General features: G+C 38.8%; 1 protein-coding gene across 4 annotated transcripts in view; it reads left to right on the top strand.

Moving 5' to 3' along the window:
• PALLD (palladin, cytoskeletal associated protein) overlaps positions 1–24101 on the top strand; it is a 382662-nt gene that overhangs the window by 9102 nt on the left and 349459 nt on the right. For all 4 annotated transcript variants that reach the window (XM_070611497.1, XM_070611499.1, XM_070611496.1 and 1 more), the window contains exon 2: positions 5214–6208. In XM_070611497.1, the coding sequence (XP_070467598.1) occupies positions 5214–6208 (995 nt within the window). The remainder of the gene's footprint in view (positions 1–5213; positions 6209–24101) is intronic.

Here is a 24101-nt window from a genome sequence, read left to right as displayed (position 1 = left end):
AATCAATCACCAATTTTATCCTGTTGGTTCAGTTCATTGTTTTCCATCCCAATGTCGCTTATTCAGGCTTCTATCATCTTTTTTATCTACTACTAATTGTGTTCCTTAGTAGCAAGAGACAGAAATATTCAGTCAACTTGAGTGCAAAGAGATTTGTTGAGAGGAGTTGTGGCAACACACAGAGTGAGGCCGAGAGTCTGTGTTGGAAGCAGGAACATAGTCAGAAATATGCCAGAAAAAGGCTCATGTGTGGCAACCACCACTGCCACAGCTTAACAGTCCACACCACAGCTTCCATCTCCAACCCTGAATACTCCTCTGCACAGCCACCACTGCTGTCCCTGGACGCTCCATGGTGCTGCCTCTGCTGCCACTATCAGTGTTCAGCTGCCAGAATGGTTTCTCTGCAGACCCTGCTTCAAAGGCCAAGTCTAGGCCATGTGCCAAGACTTGTGCTCAGGCTCCGAGGGGCTGGGCAAGCAAATATTTGTCGATTTCTTATCCTATTATGATAACTGAGCAGTTTCTCACTGAAGCTCACAATATGAGGAATTATCCACAACTAAGGAGGAGGTTCAGATGATGGGCAACCAAAAATAAAACAATGATAAATGTATACAATCCCTTGATTACCACAAAAGCCTTCTCAGTGACGTCCCTGCTTTCAGTCTTGCCCTCCTCTTCCCCTGATTCTGGCCCCAAGCCAAGCTGCAATCACTTATCTTTCTAAAACGCAACTCTGGTGATGTTTCTCACATACTTTACAGGCTCTTTTCAGTCTTCTTGTCTCCCAAATAGCCATATGATTAAATTCAGGTTCTTCACAGGGCTTCAGGTGCCCTCTCACCCCCCCTTCCTGCTTTCTAACCTTATCTCTGGCTATTTTCCCCAAAATGGATAGATTTCTGTTTAACTGAACCTCTCTGAGTTAGCTGTGTCTGCCATGCTCTCTCTGGGAGTCAAGTCTTTGTATATGCTTCTGCCAATATCCACCTTACCGCCCGACTCTTCCTCATCCTTCACATATCATCCTTTAGGCTACATCTCTTCTATAAAACTTCTCCTGATCCTAACCCTGTTGTCCGTCTAGGTGCTAACATAGTGCTTTGGTCTGTCATCATAGTACTTGACACACTAAATTATATATGCTCATTATGTATTTGTATCCCTCTTAGACTATTATGTCCGATGAGGGCAGAAACCTTGTCTTCCTCAAACTTATATCCCAGCACTTACACTGCTTGGCACGTGGGAGATACTCCACAAATACACTTTGAATGGGAGAATCTCTTCTTTGTAGTACATCTCTCCCAGCTTCTGGTTTCAAACCAGAAGAAAGGTTTTCAAAGGTTTTCAAACTCAGGGAAAAAGAGATCAGACTTGGGGTTACCAGAGGCAGAGGGGAAGGGAGGGGGAATTGGAGGAAGGTCAAAAGGTACAAACTTCCAGTTATAAGATAGAAAAGTACTGGGAATGTAATGTGCAACATGATGACCATAGTTAATACTGTCGTATGATACATAGGGAAGTTGTTAAGAGAGTAGTAAGTTCTAAGATTTCTCATCACAAGGAGAAAAATTTTTTTCTTTATTTTGTTTTTATTGTAACTGTATGAGATGATGGATATTAGATGAACCTATTGTGGTAATTATTTCACAATATATGTAAATCAAACCATCGTGCTCTATGCCTTAAACTTATACAGTGATGTATGTCCATTATTTCTCCATAAAATAGGGAAAGAAAGAATCAAAAGTTTTGTTTCAGTTATCCACCTGGATGTTCACCTTAGCCTATTCCAAGATAGGTTGACGCATAATGTTTCCCAGTCTCTCTCAGCACTGAGTTCAATTTAAAAAATGCATTTCTTTTACACCAAAGAAAAGTGTAGCTTCTCTTCCAAGGAAAATTAAATTTTGCAAGAAACAAAATATGGCCTGTTTTGCCTTTAGTACACAAACACACTTTTAGTCCAAGAGCCTCTCTCTTCCCACCTTCACGTCTCTTCTGGGTTCATATTGCCTGATGACTTATCTCTTCACAAATTGTAAGAGTTGATCCTGACCTTGGCCTCTCCTGAACCATCTACCACATTTGCAGACTGAGGGGCCACTTGTCCTTAGGGGCTCTGTACTGAGAGAAACCAATTTACCTTCTCAGGACAAACTAGGAAAGGCTTTGAAATAGTGACAGAGAACTGATGTCCTTCCAATGGAATAGTGAATGGGTCTGGTGGACCTTCCAGGGTCATCGATTCTATGGGAGTCTATGCCTTTCATTATCTTTAACTAGGCAATTTTACAATTTGGAAAGTTGTAGAAATCTGGTAGCAATGCAAATTATACTTAAACATAGATATACAAATGATTTTTTTCCAGTAGAAATATTATTAACTTGTACTCTATAGAAATGACTCCAAACATTACATTTTACTGCTCTATAGATAGTAACCAGTTTCAAATCTACTAGTAAATTTATCTCAGCTTTCCTGATTGCCCACACATGTGTCTAATCTTCAGTCTCCTTCAAAATCTTTGTACATCTCACTGTTTCCCTCATTAATTAATTTGATGAAAATAAAATCTTGGATACATGTTTATTTTATATTTTTTATATTTGCCATGATTTTGCCTTTTCAAAATCATGCTTTAACTTCCTTTTTCTCAGGAACAAAAGGTATTCAAGGGCCAGCCCCGGTGGCCTAGTGGTTAAGTTCGGCACGCTCCACTTGGGCGGCCCAGGTTCTGTTCCCCGGCACAGACTCATTTGTCAATGGCCTTGCTATGATGGAAGCTCACATACAAAAAGAGGAAGATTGGCAGCAGATGTTAGCTCAGGGCTAGTCTTCCTCAGCCAAAAAAAAAAAAAAAAAATTCAAATATTCAAAATACACCAAATACAACTTTTCTCCATATATGGGCTACATTTGAATAATCAGTAAGGATTCAGGATGGTTCCATCCTGAACCACAGACAGGATAAAGGAATTAGAGTAATGTTTGGGTTGATAAAGAGGGGGACAATGACAAGGCCATTCTAACGGATTTGTAAGATTTACCCGGAGAATAGTGGGAAATACAGTTTAGTAGGTAAGGTATGACTAGAACGTGGAGAATCTCAAAATTACACAAAGTGAGTAATCTTCCTACGACGACATGAGGACAAAGGTACAACATTCAACTAAAGAAGATACAGTAAGTCATACTGAGCTTAGGATCTCTGATCACATAACTTCTGTCAAATTGACAGATTTTATGAATCACTGCATCCTACGTAGGGGTAGAAGCTTGAGGTGGATTTCTGGAACTCCTCTGCATAACGCTCTTTGGACTGAGGACTTTCAGCAGTCAAACAACAGAAGCTGGCTTTTTTTGGTTATATGAGAAAATATAACATTTCACTTAATCAAGCAAAATCTCATCATTCTAAGCAGAATCCCTAGATGGAAAACTGCTTCTAAACGAGCAGCCCATTTCTTTCCTCATGAGGCACACTTACCTCCTGGAGAAGGAATGTCTCACCAAGTTTACCCCGACCCACCTCGTAAAATAGAGCTTCACCACATGCAGCCAGCTTCTTTTTTCAATTTCTAGACTCAATTTTGAGGCAGAGATCACTTCTAAAGTTTTCCAGCTCTTCCCCTCTATCATTTTATGAATAATATATAGAAAAAGAACAGCACACTTAGAGTAAGAGGAGAGTCATTGCATTGTGATATTTAGTTTGAAGCACAGTGCAATTGAAATTGCAGCCCAGTTATTTTGCAGATAATGAAATATCTTTTATTTAATGCTAGTGAAAGTCCCATATAAATGTCCTATGAAAGGCACATAGTTTGCTCACATGTCCTTGAAATTTAGATAAGGCTCTCATTGCAGCCAAGCTCTTGTCACTTCCTTTTGATATCATAGCCAATTTTATATTATTTGTGTATGATTTGTTTAATGTCTCCTCCACTTCCTCCCCTTTTCCACCCCACAAGACTTTTAACTCCTTGAACATAAGGATCGTGCCATCAGTATCGATCAAGAGTCAGCAAACTTCCCTGGGCCAAAGCCATCCCACCTGTTTTTGTGTGGCCTGCAAACTAAGAATTTTTTTACATTTTTAAACTGTTGTAAAAAAAATCGAATTCAAGAGAAGAAGAATATTTTTGGCATGTAAAAATTGTATAAAATTCAAGTATCAGTGTCCACAATGTTTTATTGGCACACAGCCATGCTCATTCATGCATCTGTGCCTGGTTTCCTGCTAGAATGGCAGAGTTGAGTAATTACAACAGAGAGAGTACAGCCCATTAAGTCAAAAATATTTACCATCTGGTCCTTTATGGTAAAATTTGCTAATTCTGGGTCTAGAGCACGACTGCGCCTCTAGCACCTGAAACTTAATAAGTGATTATTAACTATGTGTTGAATTAACTGTGAATGAATGCATGTGAATGAACATAACTGGACACAAGAAAAAGAGAAGACAATAAAGTCTCAAATATTTCACTGAAAACTAAAAACAAATGAAAATTGGAATCAAAACAGATTTCGTGGTTTAGGGAGAGATGAGCAGAGTCAGATTTGCTAAAAATATCAGTAAGTTACTAATCTTATAACGTGAATGAAATTAGAGCTTTGAAGAGGTATATGGTGGGGGGGGGGGGCGGAAGGGAAAGAGACTCTGAGAAGTTCAGAATGCCCTCCCACACTCATCAAGCTTACCATCTTCTTGAATTATTCAATGCTGGCTGGTGAGATAGTTGATATTCACTCACAGGACAAATATTAAATTAAATGATGAACACAAGTATACTTGATGTTTCTTCCAACCTAACAGAATAGAGAGAAATTATTTTTTGAAAAGTATATTTGGGAGCTGGCCCAGTGGCACAGTGGTTAAGTTCACACATTCCACTTTGGTAGCCCAGGGTTCACCGGTTCGAGTCCCCGGTACAGACCTCAGCACTGTTTGTCAAGCCATGCTGTGGCATGCATCCCACATAAAATAGAGGAAGATGGGCATGGATGTTAGCTCAGGGCCAGTCTTCCTCAGCAAAAAGAGGAGGATTGGCAGCAGATGTTAGCTCAGGGCTGATCTTCCTCAACAAAGGAGTATATTTGCTAACCTCAATGTTTCTCCCAGCTGTAGATTAATAGTATTATGATAATATACACACACACAAAAATTACTACTAATGGCAATTCTGTCTATGTTGTCTTTCAGAACATAAGAAGTAAACTGGCCTCCAGTGCCTCTGGCCTTCCTGTGGAAAGCAGACAAAGAGTGTATGAAGACTGTTCAAATATGTCAGAGACTTCCTCCCATGATTCTTTCTATGATTCCCTATCAGACATGCAGGAAGAAAGCAAGAATACTGACTTCTTCCCTGGGCTATCTGCTTTTCTCAGCCAGGAAGAGATAAACAAGAGTCTTGACTTGGCCCGGAGATCTATAGCCAACTCTGAGACAGAAGATTTTGATTCAGAAAAGGAGATCTCACAGATTTTCAACACCTCTCCTCGAAGCCTCTGTGAAAAACCTTCTCATAAGGAGACCAAATTGGGTAAGCCAACCTCCTCAGGAAGACCTCATGATAACAGGCCACCACCTGTCCAGCCTCTGCCAGAAGAACAAACTGAGCCTATCTCTTCACCTGTTTCAAAGAGGAAGCCTGCCATGTCACCCTTGCTTGCCAGCCCCAGCTATATCCGGAGTCTGCGAAAGGCTGAGAAACGTGGTACAAAGACTCCCAACACAAGTGTAAAGCCCAAACCAGCGTATCAAGGTAAGGCTGGCCCCCAGAGCCAGCTGTGTGACAAGGCAGCTAATCTCATCGAGGAGCTGACATCCATATTTAGAGAAGCGGCAAAGCCAAAAAACAGAAGCCCAAATGGGGAGTCCTCATCACCAGACAGTGGGTACTTGTCTCCTAAAAACCAGCCGTCAGCCCTGATGAGTGCCTCAGCCAGCCAGAGCCCCACTGAAGACCAACAGGAGTTGGAAGCAGAGGCCAAGTTACCCAAGGCCAGGCATTGCTACCAGACAGACCAGAAGGTGGCAATGCCATGCAGTACCATCTCTCCCCCACAGCCCCAGAATGCTCTTCGCTTCCCTTCAGCTCCTCGATTCATCCAGAAGCTGCGGAGCCAAGAAGTGGCAGAAGGAAGTAGAGTTTATTTGGAGTGCAGAGTCACAGGAAACCCAACTCCTCGAGTCAGGTAAGAATTTTTATTATGAATATCAAATGATTTTGTGTTGACTTTTGGTTTTAATTTAATGTGGGAGGAGAAGAGATTTCCTGTATAGTTAGCCCTCTGGAGCCTGAGGTAGTGTTTTCAAGTATCTGCAAGGCAAAGCACTCCAGAATTGCAAATACTAGTTCTACCAGTTGTCCCTGGAGGGGTATATCTGTTGTCATGAACCAAGTGCTACTGATTAAGGGGAGGGCAAAGGACTGGACAGGCAGAGAGGAGCACACACAAGCTGTTATATAAGACTCCAGCATTAATAGCAACCAAGGAGACTTAAAACGTGCAACTGATTTATTCCAAGTACTGGGAAAAGTGCGTGCATAATTTGAATCTGAGTGGCGGAAGGTCATTGAAAGAGTGGCCAGGACTAGAAGGCGTCTGGCAGTACAGAGATGAAAGGCACAGGAGTGCAGAGGTCAACCACGAGATTAGCCCCCAAATAGATATTCTGGTCTAAGGAATGGGCTAAATCATCACACATTCACTTAGGATAAGCACACCCACACACCGTCAATGTGATGTGAGCAGGGAAGGCAGAACTTTTCTAACAAAGACAGATTCATTTGCCAAATGGGGAGCATTACAGGTCTGTTACTTACACATAGGTTCTGGCCACCGGAGCGTGGGTAAAGCAAAAAAATAACAATTAGGTGAGTGTGCAGTTAGTTGTTAGGAGTCAATAAACACACCGCCGTGTCCATTATAATTTCTATGCATTCTTCGCCTTTAATTGCAGAGTTTACGCTTCTGTGCAAAGAGGTTAAGAGGAGGGACCCTGGAGTAGACTACAGGGTTTCCGATCACGGCTCCACCTTTTACCAACTGCGTCTCCCAAGCAAGTTACTTGGTGACTCAGTTTCTTCATCTGTGAAATGGGGATTATAATAATACCTACCTCATTCTATTTTATGATGACTAAAGAAAACAATATGTGAAGAAAAATAAAACAGTGTCTTGCATAGTGACCACTGCATTAGCATCACCTATGATTTTTATGATTTCTCACTTCTTAATTTCATATGCCAGAATGAAAATAACCTTTCAAGTCAGGATTATACTACCAAAAAATGGGCCATTCATTCATTGACTTTGAAAGTTTTGCTTTTATGAATAAAGAGTATTTTACCTAAATTACGTAAATATAAAAAAGTAAATTCAAAATTATGAAATTTGGCAAAATGGTAGAGTAGGCATTTGGCTGAAAATTGCAACACTGGTACTTTCTTATTAATATAGCATTTTATAATCACATACTCTCCCTCTCACCCTATATTCTCTAATGCACACTTTGCTAGAGTTGGTTTCTCAGTTTAACAAATCATCGCTCACAAACCTGAAGTAGGCGCTAGCGTTACTGGCTGAAAAGTGGTGTAATTGGAGACAGGAAACTTTTTTTCCCCAACCTGTTTGTTCACCTACTTCACTTTGAGTCATTTTTTACAGTAATTTTACTGTAGTTCTTTCAGACACTGACAGCAGGGGGCAGTAAAAAACTTCTTAATGGGTTCATCTAATTAAATATGTCATCCTAAATTCTGCATTTATATATCTTTTCCATAAAGAACTTTTCTTATCATTTTGCCTATGATACAAATGAAATTGAGTATTTCTTTTGGATTCTATTTAGATTTTTTTTAAACCCACTAATCTTGGGAATAAATAATTCTTCATTAGAAATACATTCACATGTCACTCAAAACAGTCCCATAGATTTCCAAGTTACATGTGGCTCCACTTACATTTACCTCCAAAATAGGCCCTTTCTAAAGGTATTACCGTGGCAAGTAAGTATACCATACCCTTTCAAAAGTGACAAAAAGCAATCCATTTAACATCAAATGATTAAATCAGCTGAGCAGACTGTAATTACTGCATTAAATTTCACTTAACCATTTGGTAGTTTGCAGGCCATCAAATTCATGCTTCTGCCTCTTTTCTTTTTACGGGGGAAAGGGAATATTAATTTAGTTAGTAGCTACAGAATTATTAACTTAACTAATGTTCTCTTGTCATCTCCCAGTCTGCCAAAGCCCACAACCAAAGTTCATTAGTCATTAAGAATTGTGCCCTTCTGGACTAATTAAGTCTTCGATGAGAATGCTCCGTTGTTTAAAGTTAGCTGTTCATTTCTGTATTCTTTTGAGTTTTTTGTTTTGGGGGGTGTTGTGTGGGTGTCTTGGGGTTTCTTATGAGGAGAGTGTAAATGTGCATTGGATTTTCTTAATTTCTGCTCCAAATACCTTACTCCTCTCTGCCACATAGTTGTAAGTGCACCATAGTCTCAGAACATTGAGACATATGACAGTCTAAAGAGAAAATCTGCTTTGAAGGAAATTTTATAGAAGAAAACCTTTAATAAACAGTTTCCTGCACTGGGGCGTTTTAGAACCTGGCTCAGACAGAGACTGGGCAGACATATTGATTGGCAGAGCACTTCCTAAGGTCCCAGAGGCTGGTGACAGGACTTGCGGAGAGCAAGGAGATGTCAGGGGAACTTGGAGCAAGCAATAAGCAGAGGCCCAACAGACACTGACTGGTAAGCACAAAGACAGTCAGTGTTGAGAAGTCAGCAGCTGTACTAAGAGGTGAGTGAGGTGTGGTGTGGGTGTCAATGGTAAGATCCGGACTTACTTAAAAAGAATGCACCACAGGAAAAGATGGCCACTATCAGGATCCAGACACAGGGACTGGAGCACAGGGAGAAAAGTCTACCCTTCAAGAGTTTAATTAAGGAAAAGGCAAGGCTACTGCTCCAAAAGGACAAAAGGACAGAGCAGGAAATAGGCATTCAGACATGATTAAATGAGGCAGGACTTTAGTCACTAAACTTGTGCTAGGTCCAGAACAGGGAAACGAACTGCTACACTGACATGGCTGGGCTGCTAATATGCTGGCCTGGAGCTTCTTAAATTTGGCCTAAATAGAAACCACTTGGTCTGGGAGGCTGGGCATAGTGAAACCTACAGATGTGGACAGAGTAACCCCAGCTAAAGGGAAGATCGATGGAAACAGTGGGATCGAAGCCAAGCCAGTCATTTCAAGGCATTTCTACTTCATATGCAATCACTTCACCCCCCTACAAATATAACTGGCACAAATACCAGTTATAACCACAAACAGCACTGAAAAAATTCTGTTTTTTCTCCTCTACTCTTGCATAGTTCCAATAAAACCCCAGCAAAAGAGAGAAAAGCTGTTGGAAGAGAAGCTTATGTATAATAATTGAAGTTATATACAATTCAGATACTACTCAAATTATATGCAAATTTTTAGCTGACAATTTGAATTATTACATTAAATAAAATCAGGTCAGAATTCTTCCATTTTTCTGATTGTATCCTAGTGTTCCATACTTCTCATGCACCACTTTATAACAGTAGAAAGGCGTGTTCTCTCATATCACTCGTCTTCCCTGTTCTCTCCACTCTCAACTTTTGTGAGTTGGTGAAAAATTCCTGAAGAATTTTAGTTCAAAATTACTCCTAGTCCTATAAAAATGAGGCCTTATATTTTCATTTTATACTTTTAATTGTACCCATATTTCATTATGTCAACCATGTATCCTAAACTACTTAAATAAAACGAAACTAAGAAAACTATAAAATGATTAGCCTAATAACAGAAAAATAATTAATGAGTCCTAGAGACAGGACTATAACTCGGGTCTCTGACTCCTGACTGTGTAGTGCAGTGACTCATGGGAAGACGTAGCCAGTGTCACTGCTGTTTTGCTTGTTGTGCCAGGCTTACTACGAGCTCCAGGAATGGAGATGAGTGGAACTGCCATCTCTAAAAATCTGGGGTTGGAATTCATATTCCAAATATCTTTAAAGTAAATGGTATCCTGATTATTTCTAAGACATTTTTCTATATTAAAAAAAACATAACCATAACCACTCATGGTCCTTCTCTTTTATTTTGCAGTAAGTTCATACTGCAAAGTAAGTCAATCGACGTAAAGCAAAAAAATGTTCACAGGGGCTTTGGGGAGGCAGATATTCTACACCAAATAACCACAAACAAATCATTCCCAATTGTGAACAGTAGTGCAAACCATCCTCTTATTCAAACTATATTGCAAAGTAAGTGTGAACAGACTCATGCGGAAAAAAAAAATTTTTAAACACCCACTTATGGTAGTAAAAGTAGAATCCAGCAATAGCCCAAGCATGTTTAATATTCTAAGTACAATTACTCATATCTAATCATAAGATGCCTATTAGGTCATCATTATTAGCCTAATAAAGTCTCAATTAATATATGTAATTAAAAGAAATTAAATTCTTTCTTTTTATAATCAAAAGCCAGCACCTCCAATGCCTCCAATTAGTTTGCGTTAGCGAGACTTTGATCATCATCAAAAGCCAAAACAAGAGGATTAGCCATATCAAACCTATGCAACACTGTCTGTAGAGATTTCCATCCCCTCAAAAGAAAATAGAAATAGAAACAAGCCACCGATTCACTTTTCTTCTAATAGTGTCAGTATGTGGCATAGTATATCCCATTTATTGACCATTTTGGTTTGGAAAAATGTGGCGACAGCACCACCAGCCAGTAGGTTATGAATATAGAGTGCTTGCAAAGGTAAGATTCAGATGGCTTAGCACAGAAGTATTGTTTTTATTAAAGAATATTGTCAACAGTGAGACACCAGATAGTACCATCAGATTATTACTATGCAAAATTGACAATACAAGTCTTGTTACTGCAACATGGAATGTAAATAAGTACAAACAATTTGGGGGACAATTTTGTGATACACAATACAGTTAAAGATGTCCATACACTAAACTTTATATAATACCCAATTGCCTACTTGACATCTCTTGGATATCTAATACACATATCAAATTTAATATATCCATAACTGAACTTTAGATTTTCTTCTCCTCGAAAAACTTTCTCTTTCCAAATCTTCTCCATGTAAAGAAATGACAAAGCCCCTTCAAACTGTTCAAGGAAAAAACATTGGAGTCATCCTTGATTCCTCTTTTTCTCACACCTCATATCATCTAATCCATCCAGCAAATCCAGTTGACTCTACCTTTAACATAACCAGAATCTGATTGCTTCAACCCCCTCGACTAATGAGGCTCTGGTCCAAGCCACCACCATCTTTCTCTTGGATATTTGCATTACCCTCCTAATCTGTCTCTTTGTTTCTATCCTTGCTCGTCACAGTCTGTACAGCAACCGGCATGATGCTTTTTAAAGAAACTGTGATGACGATACAGCACAAAGCTATCCAGTGCCTTCTCATCTGACTCAGAGTAAAATCTAGAGTCCTTATAAACATTAATAAGGCCCATTTCTCTGACTGCATCCCCTGCTAATCACTCCTGCTTAGTCCACTCCAGCCACAATGGTGTCCTTACTGTACTCCAACATCCCGGGCATGTCGCTCTCTCAGGGCCTGTGTACTTGCTATTCCCTCCACTTGGAATGCTTTTCTCCCAGATATGTACAGGACTGGATCCTTCGTCTCCTTCACATGGCTCCTTAAATGTCACCTTCAGAGTATAGCCTTCCATAACTAGCCTACCTAAAAGAACAAGTCCTGCCCACCCCACTCTCTAGTCCACTTTCTTGTTTTGTTTTTCTCCGTAGAACTTATCTGATACACTCTACATTTCACCTATTTAACTTTTTTTTTTCTTGAGGAAGATTAGCCCTGAGCTAACTACTGCCAATGCTCCTCTTTTTTGCTGAGGAAGACTGGCCCTAAGCTAACATCCGTGCCCATCTTCCTCCACTTTATATGTGGGATGGCTGCCACAGCATGGTGTACCAAGTGGTGCCATGTCCACACCCAGGATCCGAACCGCCGAATCCTGGGCCACCAAAGCAGAACGTGCACACAAACTCTGCGCCACTAGGCCAGCCCCAACCTATTTAACTTTTTATTGTCTGTCTTCCTCAGTAGAGTATAAAATCCTTGAGTATAGGGACTTCCATCTGATTCTTCCTATTGTGTCCCTGGGCCTAGAATGGTGCCTGGAAAGTAATAGGTGTTCAATAAAAATGTATTGAATAAATAAATGAATGAATTCCATTCCTAGGGGAATACCTGGAAGAAACCTTGCTCATGTGTGCAAGAATACAAGTCTAAGAATGCTCATAGCAGCATTGTTTCAAAAGACTGGGAAGAACTTAAATATTTAAAAAAAAGAAAATGAATATCTCTCTGAGATAGTGATTTCATTTCCTTCAGGTATATACCCAGAAGTGGGATTGCTGGATCATATGGTAGTTCTATTTTTAATTTTTTGAGGAACCTCCATACTGTTTTGCCTAGTAGCCACACCAATTTACAAACCGACCAACAGTGAACAAGTGTTTCCTTTTCTCCATATCTTCACCAACACTAGTTATCTCTTGTCTTTTTGATAACAGTCATTCTAAAACAACCTAAATGTCCATCGTCAGATGAATGGATAAAGAAAATGTGGCGTATACATAACAATATAATATTATTCAGCCAAAAAAGAAGAAAATCTTGCCATTTGTGACAACATAGATGGACCTTGAGGGCATTATCCTAAGTGAAATAAGCCAAACAGAGAGACAAATACTGTATTATCTCTCTTTATATTTGGAATCTTTAAAAAAGCCAAACTCATAGAAACAGAGAGTAGAATGGTGGTTGCCAGGGGCTGGGGGCTGGGGAAAATGGGGAGATGTTGGTCAAAGGGTACAAACCTCAAGTTATAAAATGAATGAGTTCTGGGGATCTAATGTACAGCATAGTAACTATAGTTAACAATATTGTATACTTAAAAATTGCTAATAGAATAGATCTTAAATGTTCTCACTGCACACACAAAAACACTTGCAATTATGTGAGGCGATAGGTGTGTTAACCAACTTTATTGTGGCGATCATTTCACAATATATACATGTATCAAATCACCACATTGCACCCCTTAAACTTACACAACGTCATATGTCAATTTATCTCAATAAAGCTGGAAAAAGAAAGGAAAAATGGATAACTTGTGATCTATAGTCATACAATGAATGAACTAGAGCTTCGTGAATCAGAATGACTGAAACTCTCAAACAGAATAGCAATCCAAAAAAACAGAAAGTTGCAAACAAATACATACAGATTGCATGAATAAATTTATCCATACGAAGTTAAAATTGTGAAACAGTACTGTTTCAGGCTTAGGGGTGTAGTAAGAGTATAAAGAAATGAATGGGAATGACAAATGCTAAATTCCAGGTAACAGTAAACTTAGAGATACAGAAGAATGTGACCGGTACGGGGATGAACAGAAGACTTCAACTGTTTGCCATGTTTTATATCTTAAGACAAGTAATATATTCACAGGTGTAAATTATACTATTTTTATACTTAATATTGAAATATATTGGCTTCTTATTTTATTCCATTCTTCCAATTATGTGCTTGTACCTTCAGCAGCAATATTTCTAATGAATATTAGAAAAACATCCAGAAAACATCTGGTGTTAAGCGTTGTGAATTGGATAAGTTGGCTTTTAGCTGTTTGCCCTCAGGAGTTATAAGTTAATCAGTTTTCTGGATTGTCTTAGTTACATTTTAGAGCTTTTGAATTCATGGTGTTTTCAATAAAATATTATAAGTATTCAGTCTTGTGCCAAAGATCTTTTATGGTGTAATCTACCCAGTTTACTGGCTGCAAAGGGTACAAAAATTTGTATGAATCTCTCATTCTTGAGAAAAACGTCTACATCTAGACACACACACACACAAACAGTACCTTTTTAGAACCAGCAAAAGTAAGTCTGAAGATTAACAAGATTTGCGTATCTCACCAACCGAGCTGTCTCCTCTCCCATCATCATATTTGGGCAACAGGAGCAAGAAAAGGGAGCAGAACGTAAGAAAACAGCACCACTTAATTTTCTAGTTTTCTCCTTTCTCATTCTTTTATCATTTCTTTTAATTCATTTTTAAATCTTTTTATTTTTTTCTTTTCTATACATTTGCATTGAATTGAAAACCTAAATCTTTTATATTTTACAAAGGACAATAAATATTTCCTAGGATGTTAAATTGCCATTGAACTCGAAACTGAAAGAGATCAAGCAACGGACTGGGACCTTTATTTTCACTGCAATGAAGATACAGGCTTCTCTCTGATTTCTCCACATAGGTGATTTCTGTGATTAAAGGGATCCGACTTATCAGGCTGTTTTGTCCTCTTTCCTATCTTTTCCATTCTTTCTCCACCCCCATTTCTATCTAAAATCTTCCCACTTGTAATTCATACTTGAAAAATTAGCTACACTTCTACAAGACTTTAACTGCCAAAAGACCATCATTAATGAGAATATTGAATCTGCTTCTGCAGACAAGAGAGTGAAATGGGATAAATCACCGAAGCCAGGAAATATCACCCTGTTTTGTGGAGTTGTGTGACAGCAGCTGCCTTGTCACCTCTTCCTGGTCAACCCATGACACCACAATGCCATGATAGGCCCATTCCACTGTACGTAGCAAAGCTGTTTGTACTGCTATCTTGATTCAAATTGATGAATCAAGAAGCCAGTTGATATTCAAGGCAAATGGGGAGTATTAGTATAGTCAGAAATTTGAATTGGTTATAACAGTCATTGATACCTAGGCATAAAGTAGCAGTAGCCAAATTAGACAGCAGCATCTATGCTAAAGAATTGATTTCAGCATTTCAGTTTATATCTCAGTGGCCAAGTTTCTGGATTTAACAAGAAAACCAATCAATAAATAAGCACCAATGTAAATTTTCCTAAAGAATAAAGGTAGTCACAGATAATCCATTTAGAATTAAAAATATGCTTGTGCATTAAAAATATATGCTCATGGAGCAAATAACAGAAAAGTGTAGTGGTTGACAATACAGATTCTGGAGAGGGAGTGTGAATCTTGGCTCTATCACCTAGCAGTCAGGTCATCTTGGCAAGTTACTTAATCTTTCAGTGCCTCAGTTTCTTTGTTGGTAAAATGGGAATAATAAAAGTAACTACCTCTAGTGTTATAATGCATGTTAAGTCAATCAACACCGGGAAAGAGTTTAGAACTGTGCCAGCACATAGTAATATCTTAATAAATATTAAGGCATTGTTATGAAGTCACTTATTATTATTAAGAAGTGTTCAATTTCATTGTTTATTGTCATTGATTCATATAAACTCCCTACACTCTACCTTCTCAAAAGTCTTTGAATCTGTTTCCTTTCTTTAAAATCTTCATACTACAATTCTCTTTGCACTGCTAAGTATTCACAATGGTATAGAGCTTATAGAGGGGGAACATTTCCACATTACAGGCTAAACAAATAATTTATAGGGAATACAGTGTATCTTGAAACGTGTTTCTGACCCTGTTTGGACAGCGAGACCTAGATTTGTATCTCGAGTTCAGAATCATCCCCAAGGCTGCCATGCAGTAGTCGAATGCTTTCCCCTGGTCTCTGTCTATTGTCATTTTCTGGAAACTTTAACCTCACTTGGCCTTCTGTTCCTTCACTGCTGTAGGAGATGGGATGAAAGCCAAGGAAGGTGATTTCTTTCGATCTCTGCCCTCCCTCTTACAAATAATTATCTCCCCATCCTCTCTTTCTAAACCTCAATGCTGTGAAGGTCAGCCGTATTGTGGCTTACTGTCAACTTGGAAAGCCTTCCAAAAATCAAATCTCTTTGACCATTGTTTTCTTGCTGCTTTGTAAATTGTTTAGTAATTTTCCTCATTTCGCTCATGGTTACTTGTTAAATATTGGCTAAAGCCAATTGAAAGTGGTTCCCCAACACTCTAGCCACTCCCTGTTTTTGTATTCCAATAATTTCAGCAGGAAGAAAACTCTAAAAATAATTTAAGTAACAAATGCAGGCTTTTCCCCCAGCTCGATAAATTGGCTTTGATTTTGTATTTTCTTCCTACTAAGTATTATACCATACAGCAAAGCTCTCAAAAGGAAAAGAATGTGCTTTTTGAAAGTTTAATTTACTGTTATGCAAACTACTGTGAAACTGTTTGTTTTTGAAAGAATTTGAAGTTTCAGATAGTTTCAGAGTCAAAACTACTTAATGTCTCAAATCTTTTCTATAGAGTTGCTTTAAGTACTTCTTGACATGGTTCTTCACTTGCCTTGGGGCAGTACCGCATCACGGATCACTGAACCAGTCCAGGCATAATTACAGCAATTCAAGAACTCCACTTAGACATTGCATTCTTTTGACGGTTAGAAGGAGTTACTTTATAAATACAACTGTAGCAAATGCAATTATGAGTCTGAAACTTGATACAGCTTACTGTGCTGACCAAGATGCTAAACTTTTCTACCAGTTGGTGTGTTCAAATGATGTGTAAACAATAGAAATGATTCTTTCCCATTTCATTTTAATTTCTTTGAGCCAAGAAATAGTGCCATATTTAATATCTGCTGGAATAGGAGAAAATTCCTAGTCACTTGAGCTGTGGTAGAGAAATCCAACCAAAAGCCTTTCCTGGCAGAAAAGTTACTAATTGCAAGTGGAAACCTTGTTCTCTTTGTCATGAGTTCTAACAGTGAAGTATGGTTCTATACAACAGCATATGATAAATCAGGCCACATAAACAAGCTTCCAATCACTGATTGTATATCAACATGTGGGCCAGAAAACTTAAATAAAAATACCCTAGGGGATACGGATCTTTTTTCCTAAGGTGACAGCTTTTAGCCTTGGTTCCTGGAATTGAAGAAATATTTTCTAATGGAAAAATAGAGAACAAGTCTGGGGAAAAGGATTTCCAAGTAACGGAAGAGAAGCAAAGAAGAAGAAGCGGGAGGAAGAGAAGGGGAAGAGAAGTTGGAAGAGGAAGGGAACAAAGAAAGGATGGAAGGAAGAGAAGGAGGAATGAAAAAACTTCACACCTGAAGATAGTTAGTTCTCCCTTTAAAAGCCAGAAATATCTTCAAAATCATTTTTACCATCATAGAAGTGATCACAGACCCATTGCATCAGCAGAGAATGTTCCGGTTGTGCTTACGCATAGAGAGGTCACTAGATATATAGTTGATGAAATCTAGGGAGGTGAGGTAAAACGTGTTTTTGTTTCAGTTTTGGATTTTGAACTACCAAAGACAAAGATTAAGAATTCTCTACATTATTCTATGAATTTGGTTATGATGAAGGGACCAGTGTGGACCAGTAAGCGTTCTAGAATAATAATAATGAGAAGGTATTATTCACAAACAAGAGGATTTTGTTAAGGGTAAGGGCTTAGCTGGCCTCGTCACTCTTGTATGAGGGCTCTGTCATCCCCTAATGAGGAGAACTTAAAGTTAACACCGGAAACTTACTGTATCATTAAACCAGCATCATATACATCTGTGCAGTCATTGTGCAGAATTATACATACCACTAAACTGTAGGGATCTTATGCTAAAATGTCATCTTTATTCTTCTAAGTCCTTTGCTTATCATTCTAAAGTCACGAGTTAAAATAATTCCAATTTATTTTTCTTGCAGAGCTACTGAAGTTGAAACCTCATGAAAGTTATCATTCTCCTAGTAATATAGATATAATAATATTAATAGCCAACATTTCTTGAGTACTTAGCATGTACCAGACACTCTTCTAAGAGCTTGCATTTATAAACTCACTTATTCCCATAAGGTAGATATTACCATATTTCTTAGATTCTAAGACATATATTTTGTCACATTTTACCATCTCTGTAATCAGAAAGCACCTTGATTTACTGCAATTTTACAGCAAAGCACTTTACAGTCACTGTCAGACAACAGTCATGATGTGATTGTCATTGCTTGTGCACACACAAATTTGGGCAGAACTCTTTATTTATTTATTTATTTATTTATTTATTTATTTATTTATTTATTTATTTTAGGAAGATTAGCCCTGAGCTAACATCCACTGCCAATCCTCCTCTTTTTGCTAAGGAAGACTGACCCTGAGCTAATACCTGTGCCCATCTTCCTCTACTTTGTATGTGGGACACCTACCACAGCATGGCTTGCCAAGTGGTGCCATGTCCGCACCGGGATCCAAACTGGCGAACCCTGGACCACCGAAGGGGAACGTGTGCACTTAACCGCTGCGCCACTGGGCCAGCCCCAGAAATGCTTATTTTGTTATTTTAGTTGAGTTATTTGCATTGTTGGTACTACATGCTGGGTTTTTTTTCCCTCTTAGTGGTTCATAAAATAATGGTGTCTTATGGTGAGTGGCATGTTAGATTCAATGAACTACAATATCACTATCTCCGTTTTAAAAACAAGGAACTAACGGGGCTGGCCCCTGGCCGAGTGGTTAAGTTCGCAGGCTCCGATGCAGGCGGCCCAGTGTTTCGTTGGTTCGAGTCCTGGGCGCGGACATGGCACTGCTCATCAGACCACGCTGAGGCAGCGTCCCACATGCCACAACTAAAAGAACCCACAACAAAGAATACACAACTATGTACCGGGGGGCTTTGGGGAGAAAAAGGAAAAAATAAAATCTTTAAAAAAAAAAACAAAAAAAAACAAGGAACTAAGACATGAGCCCTTCAGGAAAATTGCCCAATTGTCCATTACACTATACTACCAAACAAAGCAGAGTGTGGTACACAGAACTTCTTACAGAATAATTGTGTTCCAACAGAGTCAGAGTGAGCCCCAGTTTACCATTAGCAACACCTAAGACAGCAGTAATTATTTCTGTAAAAGAAACATGCCTATGAATGGCTTCCTTCCACTACCCCAGACAATGTTAAGAAAATTTGGAAAAGACAAGAGCTACGATCAATGATTTTCTGGTCCTCATGTGAAAACTTTACACTCCTGTACACTCTCAGCCCACTCAGTAGTGTTGACGTGATGGAGAGTTGGCATCTTTATTAGGACGAACAACCTCCATTGCCGCAGCTTGTGAGGGCATGGGCTATAGCTTCCACTATCAAAGCCATTTAGCCAGGTCTCTCTCTCTCATAAACTGAGCAGTAATCCCAAGCAGAACATAACAGATATGATTTGTAACCCAGTATGGTACTATTTAATTCTTATGTTTAGTGGCCAGCATTTTAATCAAGAATGTGTTGGCATACATTGGCCAGAATCCTGATACATGGAATCATTCTGTGCTCCAAGAACAAGGACAAATCATTGCTGCCTGAAATAAAGGGGAACAGGCCCCAACAACACCAATAAAATGTTAGTTCAATTGATTTCTGATAGACCTTTTTTACAAAAGGCCCTTGTAAAGTACAATACAATAAGGTAATTTCTTACAGAAAAAACAATTCTAACTTTGAACAGGCAGCTATTAAGATGGCAGTATGAATATTGAAGAAATCAAATTGACTTTTGGACAATACATAAGATGAGTCTCATTATAGCATTAAAAGTCATACACACTTCAAAATGACAGCTATTCCTCAGACTAGCATAGAGTTCATCAGAGGCCATATAGTGTGGTGAGTATAGCGGGGCAGGTGTTATGCGTGTAGTCAGGGGAATTCTCTAGGAAAACACCATCTCACCTCAGGTTTAGGTCAGTTTGATTTACAGGAAATATGTTCTACACAGTTGTACACACTCATTTCCACAAATGTCTTGACCAATTCATTTTTATCCTAGGTCCTAAAATTTGAGAAAAAATTTTAATTGGAGAAGATTGGAGCATAGGTTTTAAGTACCCATTTGTTTCACTATTTGTTGATGGAACATGCCAATATGCTACCTCAAATTAGAGATGCCATCACTCTTAGTTTGAACAACAGATAATCCACAGAAAAAAACAGCCAGAAGAATCACTCTAGTAAGAGAATTGTTGTGTTTGTATTGTATTTTTTTTTTCCAATTCCTAACAGGCCAGTGCAGGCAGAACAAGTAAGCCGTTAACAAGGTGTGTCTATCCTACTCGAAATCAAAATAACTTGACTACCTCTGGATAATAGATAATGTATTCCTATAATACCTACGTTGCCAATTTAAAATTTTCATACTTACCTAGTCCCTTTCATCTATAAATCTTAAAATCTTAACATTTATTCATTTAGTATATTATGTAAAATGGCTTTAGCTCTTTGGAATTTAAAGGTGTGTCTTCTAACAAGACCTAGAAGCAGCCTATGCCTTCCAGCACAGAGTCCGGCTTCCCCCACACACAGCTCAAGAGCTCACAGAGCCATGTATTCCTAAGAACACAAGACTAGCTCTTAGCTACCTGCAATTCAGAATGCATTACGCGGTCTCAGCCGTTTGTTGATTCCATGGGGTCTTCCTCAAGGTCTCAACTGTCACACATGTGTTTCTTCTTCTTTTGATGGGTTTCTGGCTTTCAGATTTTGACAAATCAGAAAAAGATCAAACCCAGCCAAAACCTGTCTTTCATTACAGGTTGCTCTGGTTGAAATGTTACGTTTTCTCACATCCGTGGAATTAGAGTAAATTATGGTCCAACTGAAAGACGGGTTGAATTCGTCTTCTCTCTCACATCCACATTGCAAATCAGTTCTTTTTTCACTCACCGCACTTAATGCTATCTTTTGCACTCTTGCCTCACTTCTGTCTAGGTGGATTTATAGAAACATGACTTAGTTTGTCTTTCAGCATTCAAACATAAAGTCATACCTGAGCTAATCTCTTCTGCTTAATGCCCACAGGATGATGGGTGACAAGTATTAGAAATTACCCAAGGCTCTTGGCGTGTAGAGTGTTTTCTCAAACCCTCACCTGCATGGCTATGTTTAGTCAGCCAAATAGAGTAAACAGATCTTCGATTATCAAAGCAATAAGCAAGCTTGAAATCAGGGGTTGAAAAATTACAGAAAGGCAAATGAAACCTCAAAAAAGAGATTCAGAGCGAGGTAAAGTATTAGAAGCAGATAGCACCAAAACCAGTTCCAAGAAGGCACAAGAAAAGGCAGAGCTGGAGACAGTTGAGTTCTAGAGACCATCACACCAGCCATACACCAAATATTTCCTGTTCATGCTCCAGGGCAAATAAATTAATAAGCAAGAGTCTCCTACTTTGTCGCCCAGTTGTGGCATTTGTCTCAGCTGTTTGTGAAAAAACAGTTGTTTGCTCACCACAACACTTATGTGACAGCAGTCCTTCTGCAGTGATGTGAGTCCTTGCTGCTTCCTCCCTTAGTCCTGTAGGCTTAGGGGTGGTAACAATCTGCTTTATAGCCCCAGGGTAATGTATTATCCCTGTGGTTTCCTTATACTCTGACGACACCTTTGGATCTAGTCCTTTCATGAAACTCTTTGTGTTATCTAGGGTTTAGTGTGTCTTCTCTTCCTCGCTGAGATCACAACTGGTGTATCCTCCTTCTGATTGCCCAGACCTTTGTCAGAAGATAACCCATAATCTTTATAATCCAGATATGGCAGCATGACCAAGTCCTGAAATGCTTTACCCTGAAATCGCTGAAGTCAATTCTGGATTACTCATGGGCAAGTTATCCAACTTGGAAATTATTTTTCCAGCTCTATACTCCTTTTTACTTCTTATTATTTTCTTTTAGGTTTTTAAAGTAAGCTTCAACTCCAATTCCGATATTTGGTAAAAGAGTCATACTGACGTGAAAGTGTAAAACATATTTTATGTCATTAGTGGTATTTCCCTATTTATACATCCTCTGTCAATAAGAAAAATAATGAATAACACTTAATTGAGCATTGTATATGCCTGGCATTTTTCTGAGGACTTTATGTCTGTCCTCTCATCCAGTCCTCACAAGAGCTCTATAAGGTAGGCTCTATTATTACTACTGTATCACTATTTTACACAGGAGGAAACTGAGGCACAAAGAGGTGAGTAAATCACCCAAAGACATACCCCTGATGAGTGGTGCATCTGATATTACTAATGCCAAAAGTTGGCCATTTGACAGACTTCCTAATCATTTGGTTTATGTATTTGAAGCGGTGTTTTGCATATTTAATAACAAACCACTCCAAAATTTAGTGACTTAAAACAACAACTAATTATTTTCTTCCACTTATTATTCTATTTGAAGACAAGTTACTACAAGCGTTCTCTTAGACTTTTTTTCAGTATCTGTTAACCTTGACTGAGTAGACCGGAACGAGAGTACAGGACACGGGATACCACGCGGTAAGGGTGGTACAGTAGGGCTGTAGTTTCAATTAGGAGTCAAGATGGAGATAGGAAGAGGTGTCCAGATTAATGATAAGGAGGAAGTGCCTGGCATAAGAATCAGAAGTACCGTTAAGAATTGTGCTCTGCCCTTCAAAACTTAACTCCCTTCTGCAGTCAAGCGACCTGCAGCATAGTATGAGCACAAGTGTGGGGACAAGAAGGAGGAGAGCAGGACACCACACAGTTAAGAAGGCCATGGCTTCGTCAGACTCTCACTGAACTGCATTACCAAGATGTAGATGGAAAAGCCATAGCTAGTTTTCCCCTCCAAAAAATTAAACTGGTAAATTGCTATGTTCAGTTTGTGTCTATCTTATTAAAACCTAAGAATAATCATTTAATAGGAAAAAAATTTTGAGACATTTCATTTTCAAAAACTACCTAAGATCCAATTCAATCACAATTTCTCTAGAGGGAGGTCTCAGGGTAAATAGAAGACAATCACAAAAGCTAATAAAGCAGGTGTAATTTTAAATCACATAATTACACACAAAATTATTGAGTATTGACATTTTTATTTTTCAAAATTGAAACCAGATTAAATAAGTGAAAGTAAATGTCTAAGGAAGCCAAAGAAAAGCATATGCCTTCTTCATCTAAAATATTGGCTCAAACATTTATTTTCATCTTCAAGAAATGTGGCCTCCATACACTACATGTAAACATCAGACTAGTTTCATGTTTCTCAACCAGGTTTCCCACCACTCTAGATGGTACACATTTTAACAATCTTTGATTTCATCAACTTGCTGTGGTCCTCAGGTTCTGTGTAAGAATAATTATGTATTGCAAAGACTTGGAAGAAATCCTTGGTGCTGATTGACTCTCCAGAATAGTGAGTGTATATAATTCAACAGAAATGGAGTAACAATAGCTAACTCTAATTTGTCCACCTCAATTGGCAATTAAGGAGATAGGTCATTAAGATCGCAAAGACTGGAAGTCCAGTATTTTAAGCAATAATCTCAACCTTCCAGTAAACTAAATATTTCGTTGCAAGTAGATGCTCTGCCCTTTTACTCTCATATTTTATTGAATGTCTATTGCACGAATTTGGAATATGTTACTCATGGGATGAATGTTTATAGAATACTCCCTGAGGGTAAACCTGTCAGACGTCAAGAGTACAGCAATCTGGGCCACCCCTTCAGTAAACCCAGAATTGGAGAAGAGAAACAACATAGACATTTGAATTAGAAATTCCTGTCTCTCAAGATATAGATGTAATTGTCTCATACCTTTGCCAATTTTATTGTTGGTGACAGTTCAAAACATTCTCTAAGATTTCTTTCATTTCCTTCCTCACCTACTCGCCTCCTACTTCTGCACATGCTGCTTCTGTGCTGGACTCAGATGTGAAAATTCAGCATCTCTTTAAGTGCCACATTTAAAATTTTTCATTCACATTCATGAGCCTAATAAACTTCACGGAAAATGATGTGAAAGGAAACAGATGAGAGAAGAGAGGCCACAGGAATGCCCACAATATATGTGAGCTAAGAGGGCAGATAATCTGGGGAGCTAAATGTCATCTTAAGACATTCATGTTTACCGATAACCATCAATGACCACCATGCCATTGTGGGATTTCACCAAATGTGCCTAGTCCTTGCCTCTCGCCATCTTGCTCTCACCTCCTCCCCAATCCACCTCCACTTCTCAACCTTCCCTCCTCTCTTGGATAGCAATAGAAGCTCCAAATTATTTTTCTGCTAATGGTCGTGGCAACGTTCCTCTCCT

This window comes from Equus przewalskii, chromosome 2, assembly GCF_037783145.1.
Source record: "Equus przewalskii isolate Varuska chromosome 2, EquPr2, whole genome shotgun sequence".
Lineage (NCBI taxonomy): Eukaryota > Metazoa > Chordata > Mammalia > Perissodactyla > Equidae > Equus > Equus przewalskii.
The sequence above is the reverse complement of the archived record's forward strand: the minus strand, read 5'-3'. Positions and strand labels throughout refer to the sequence as shown.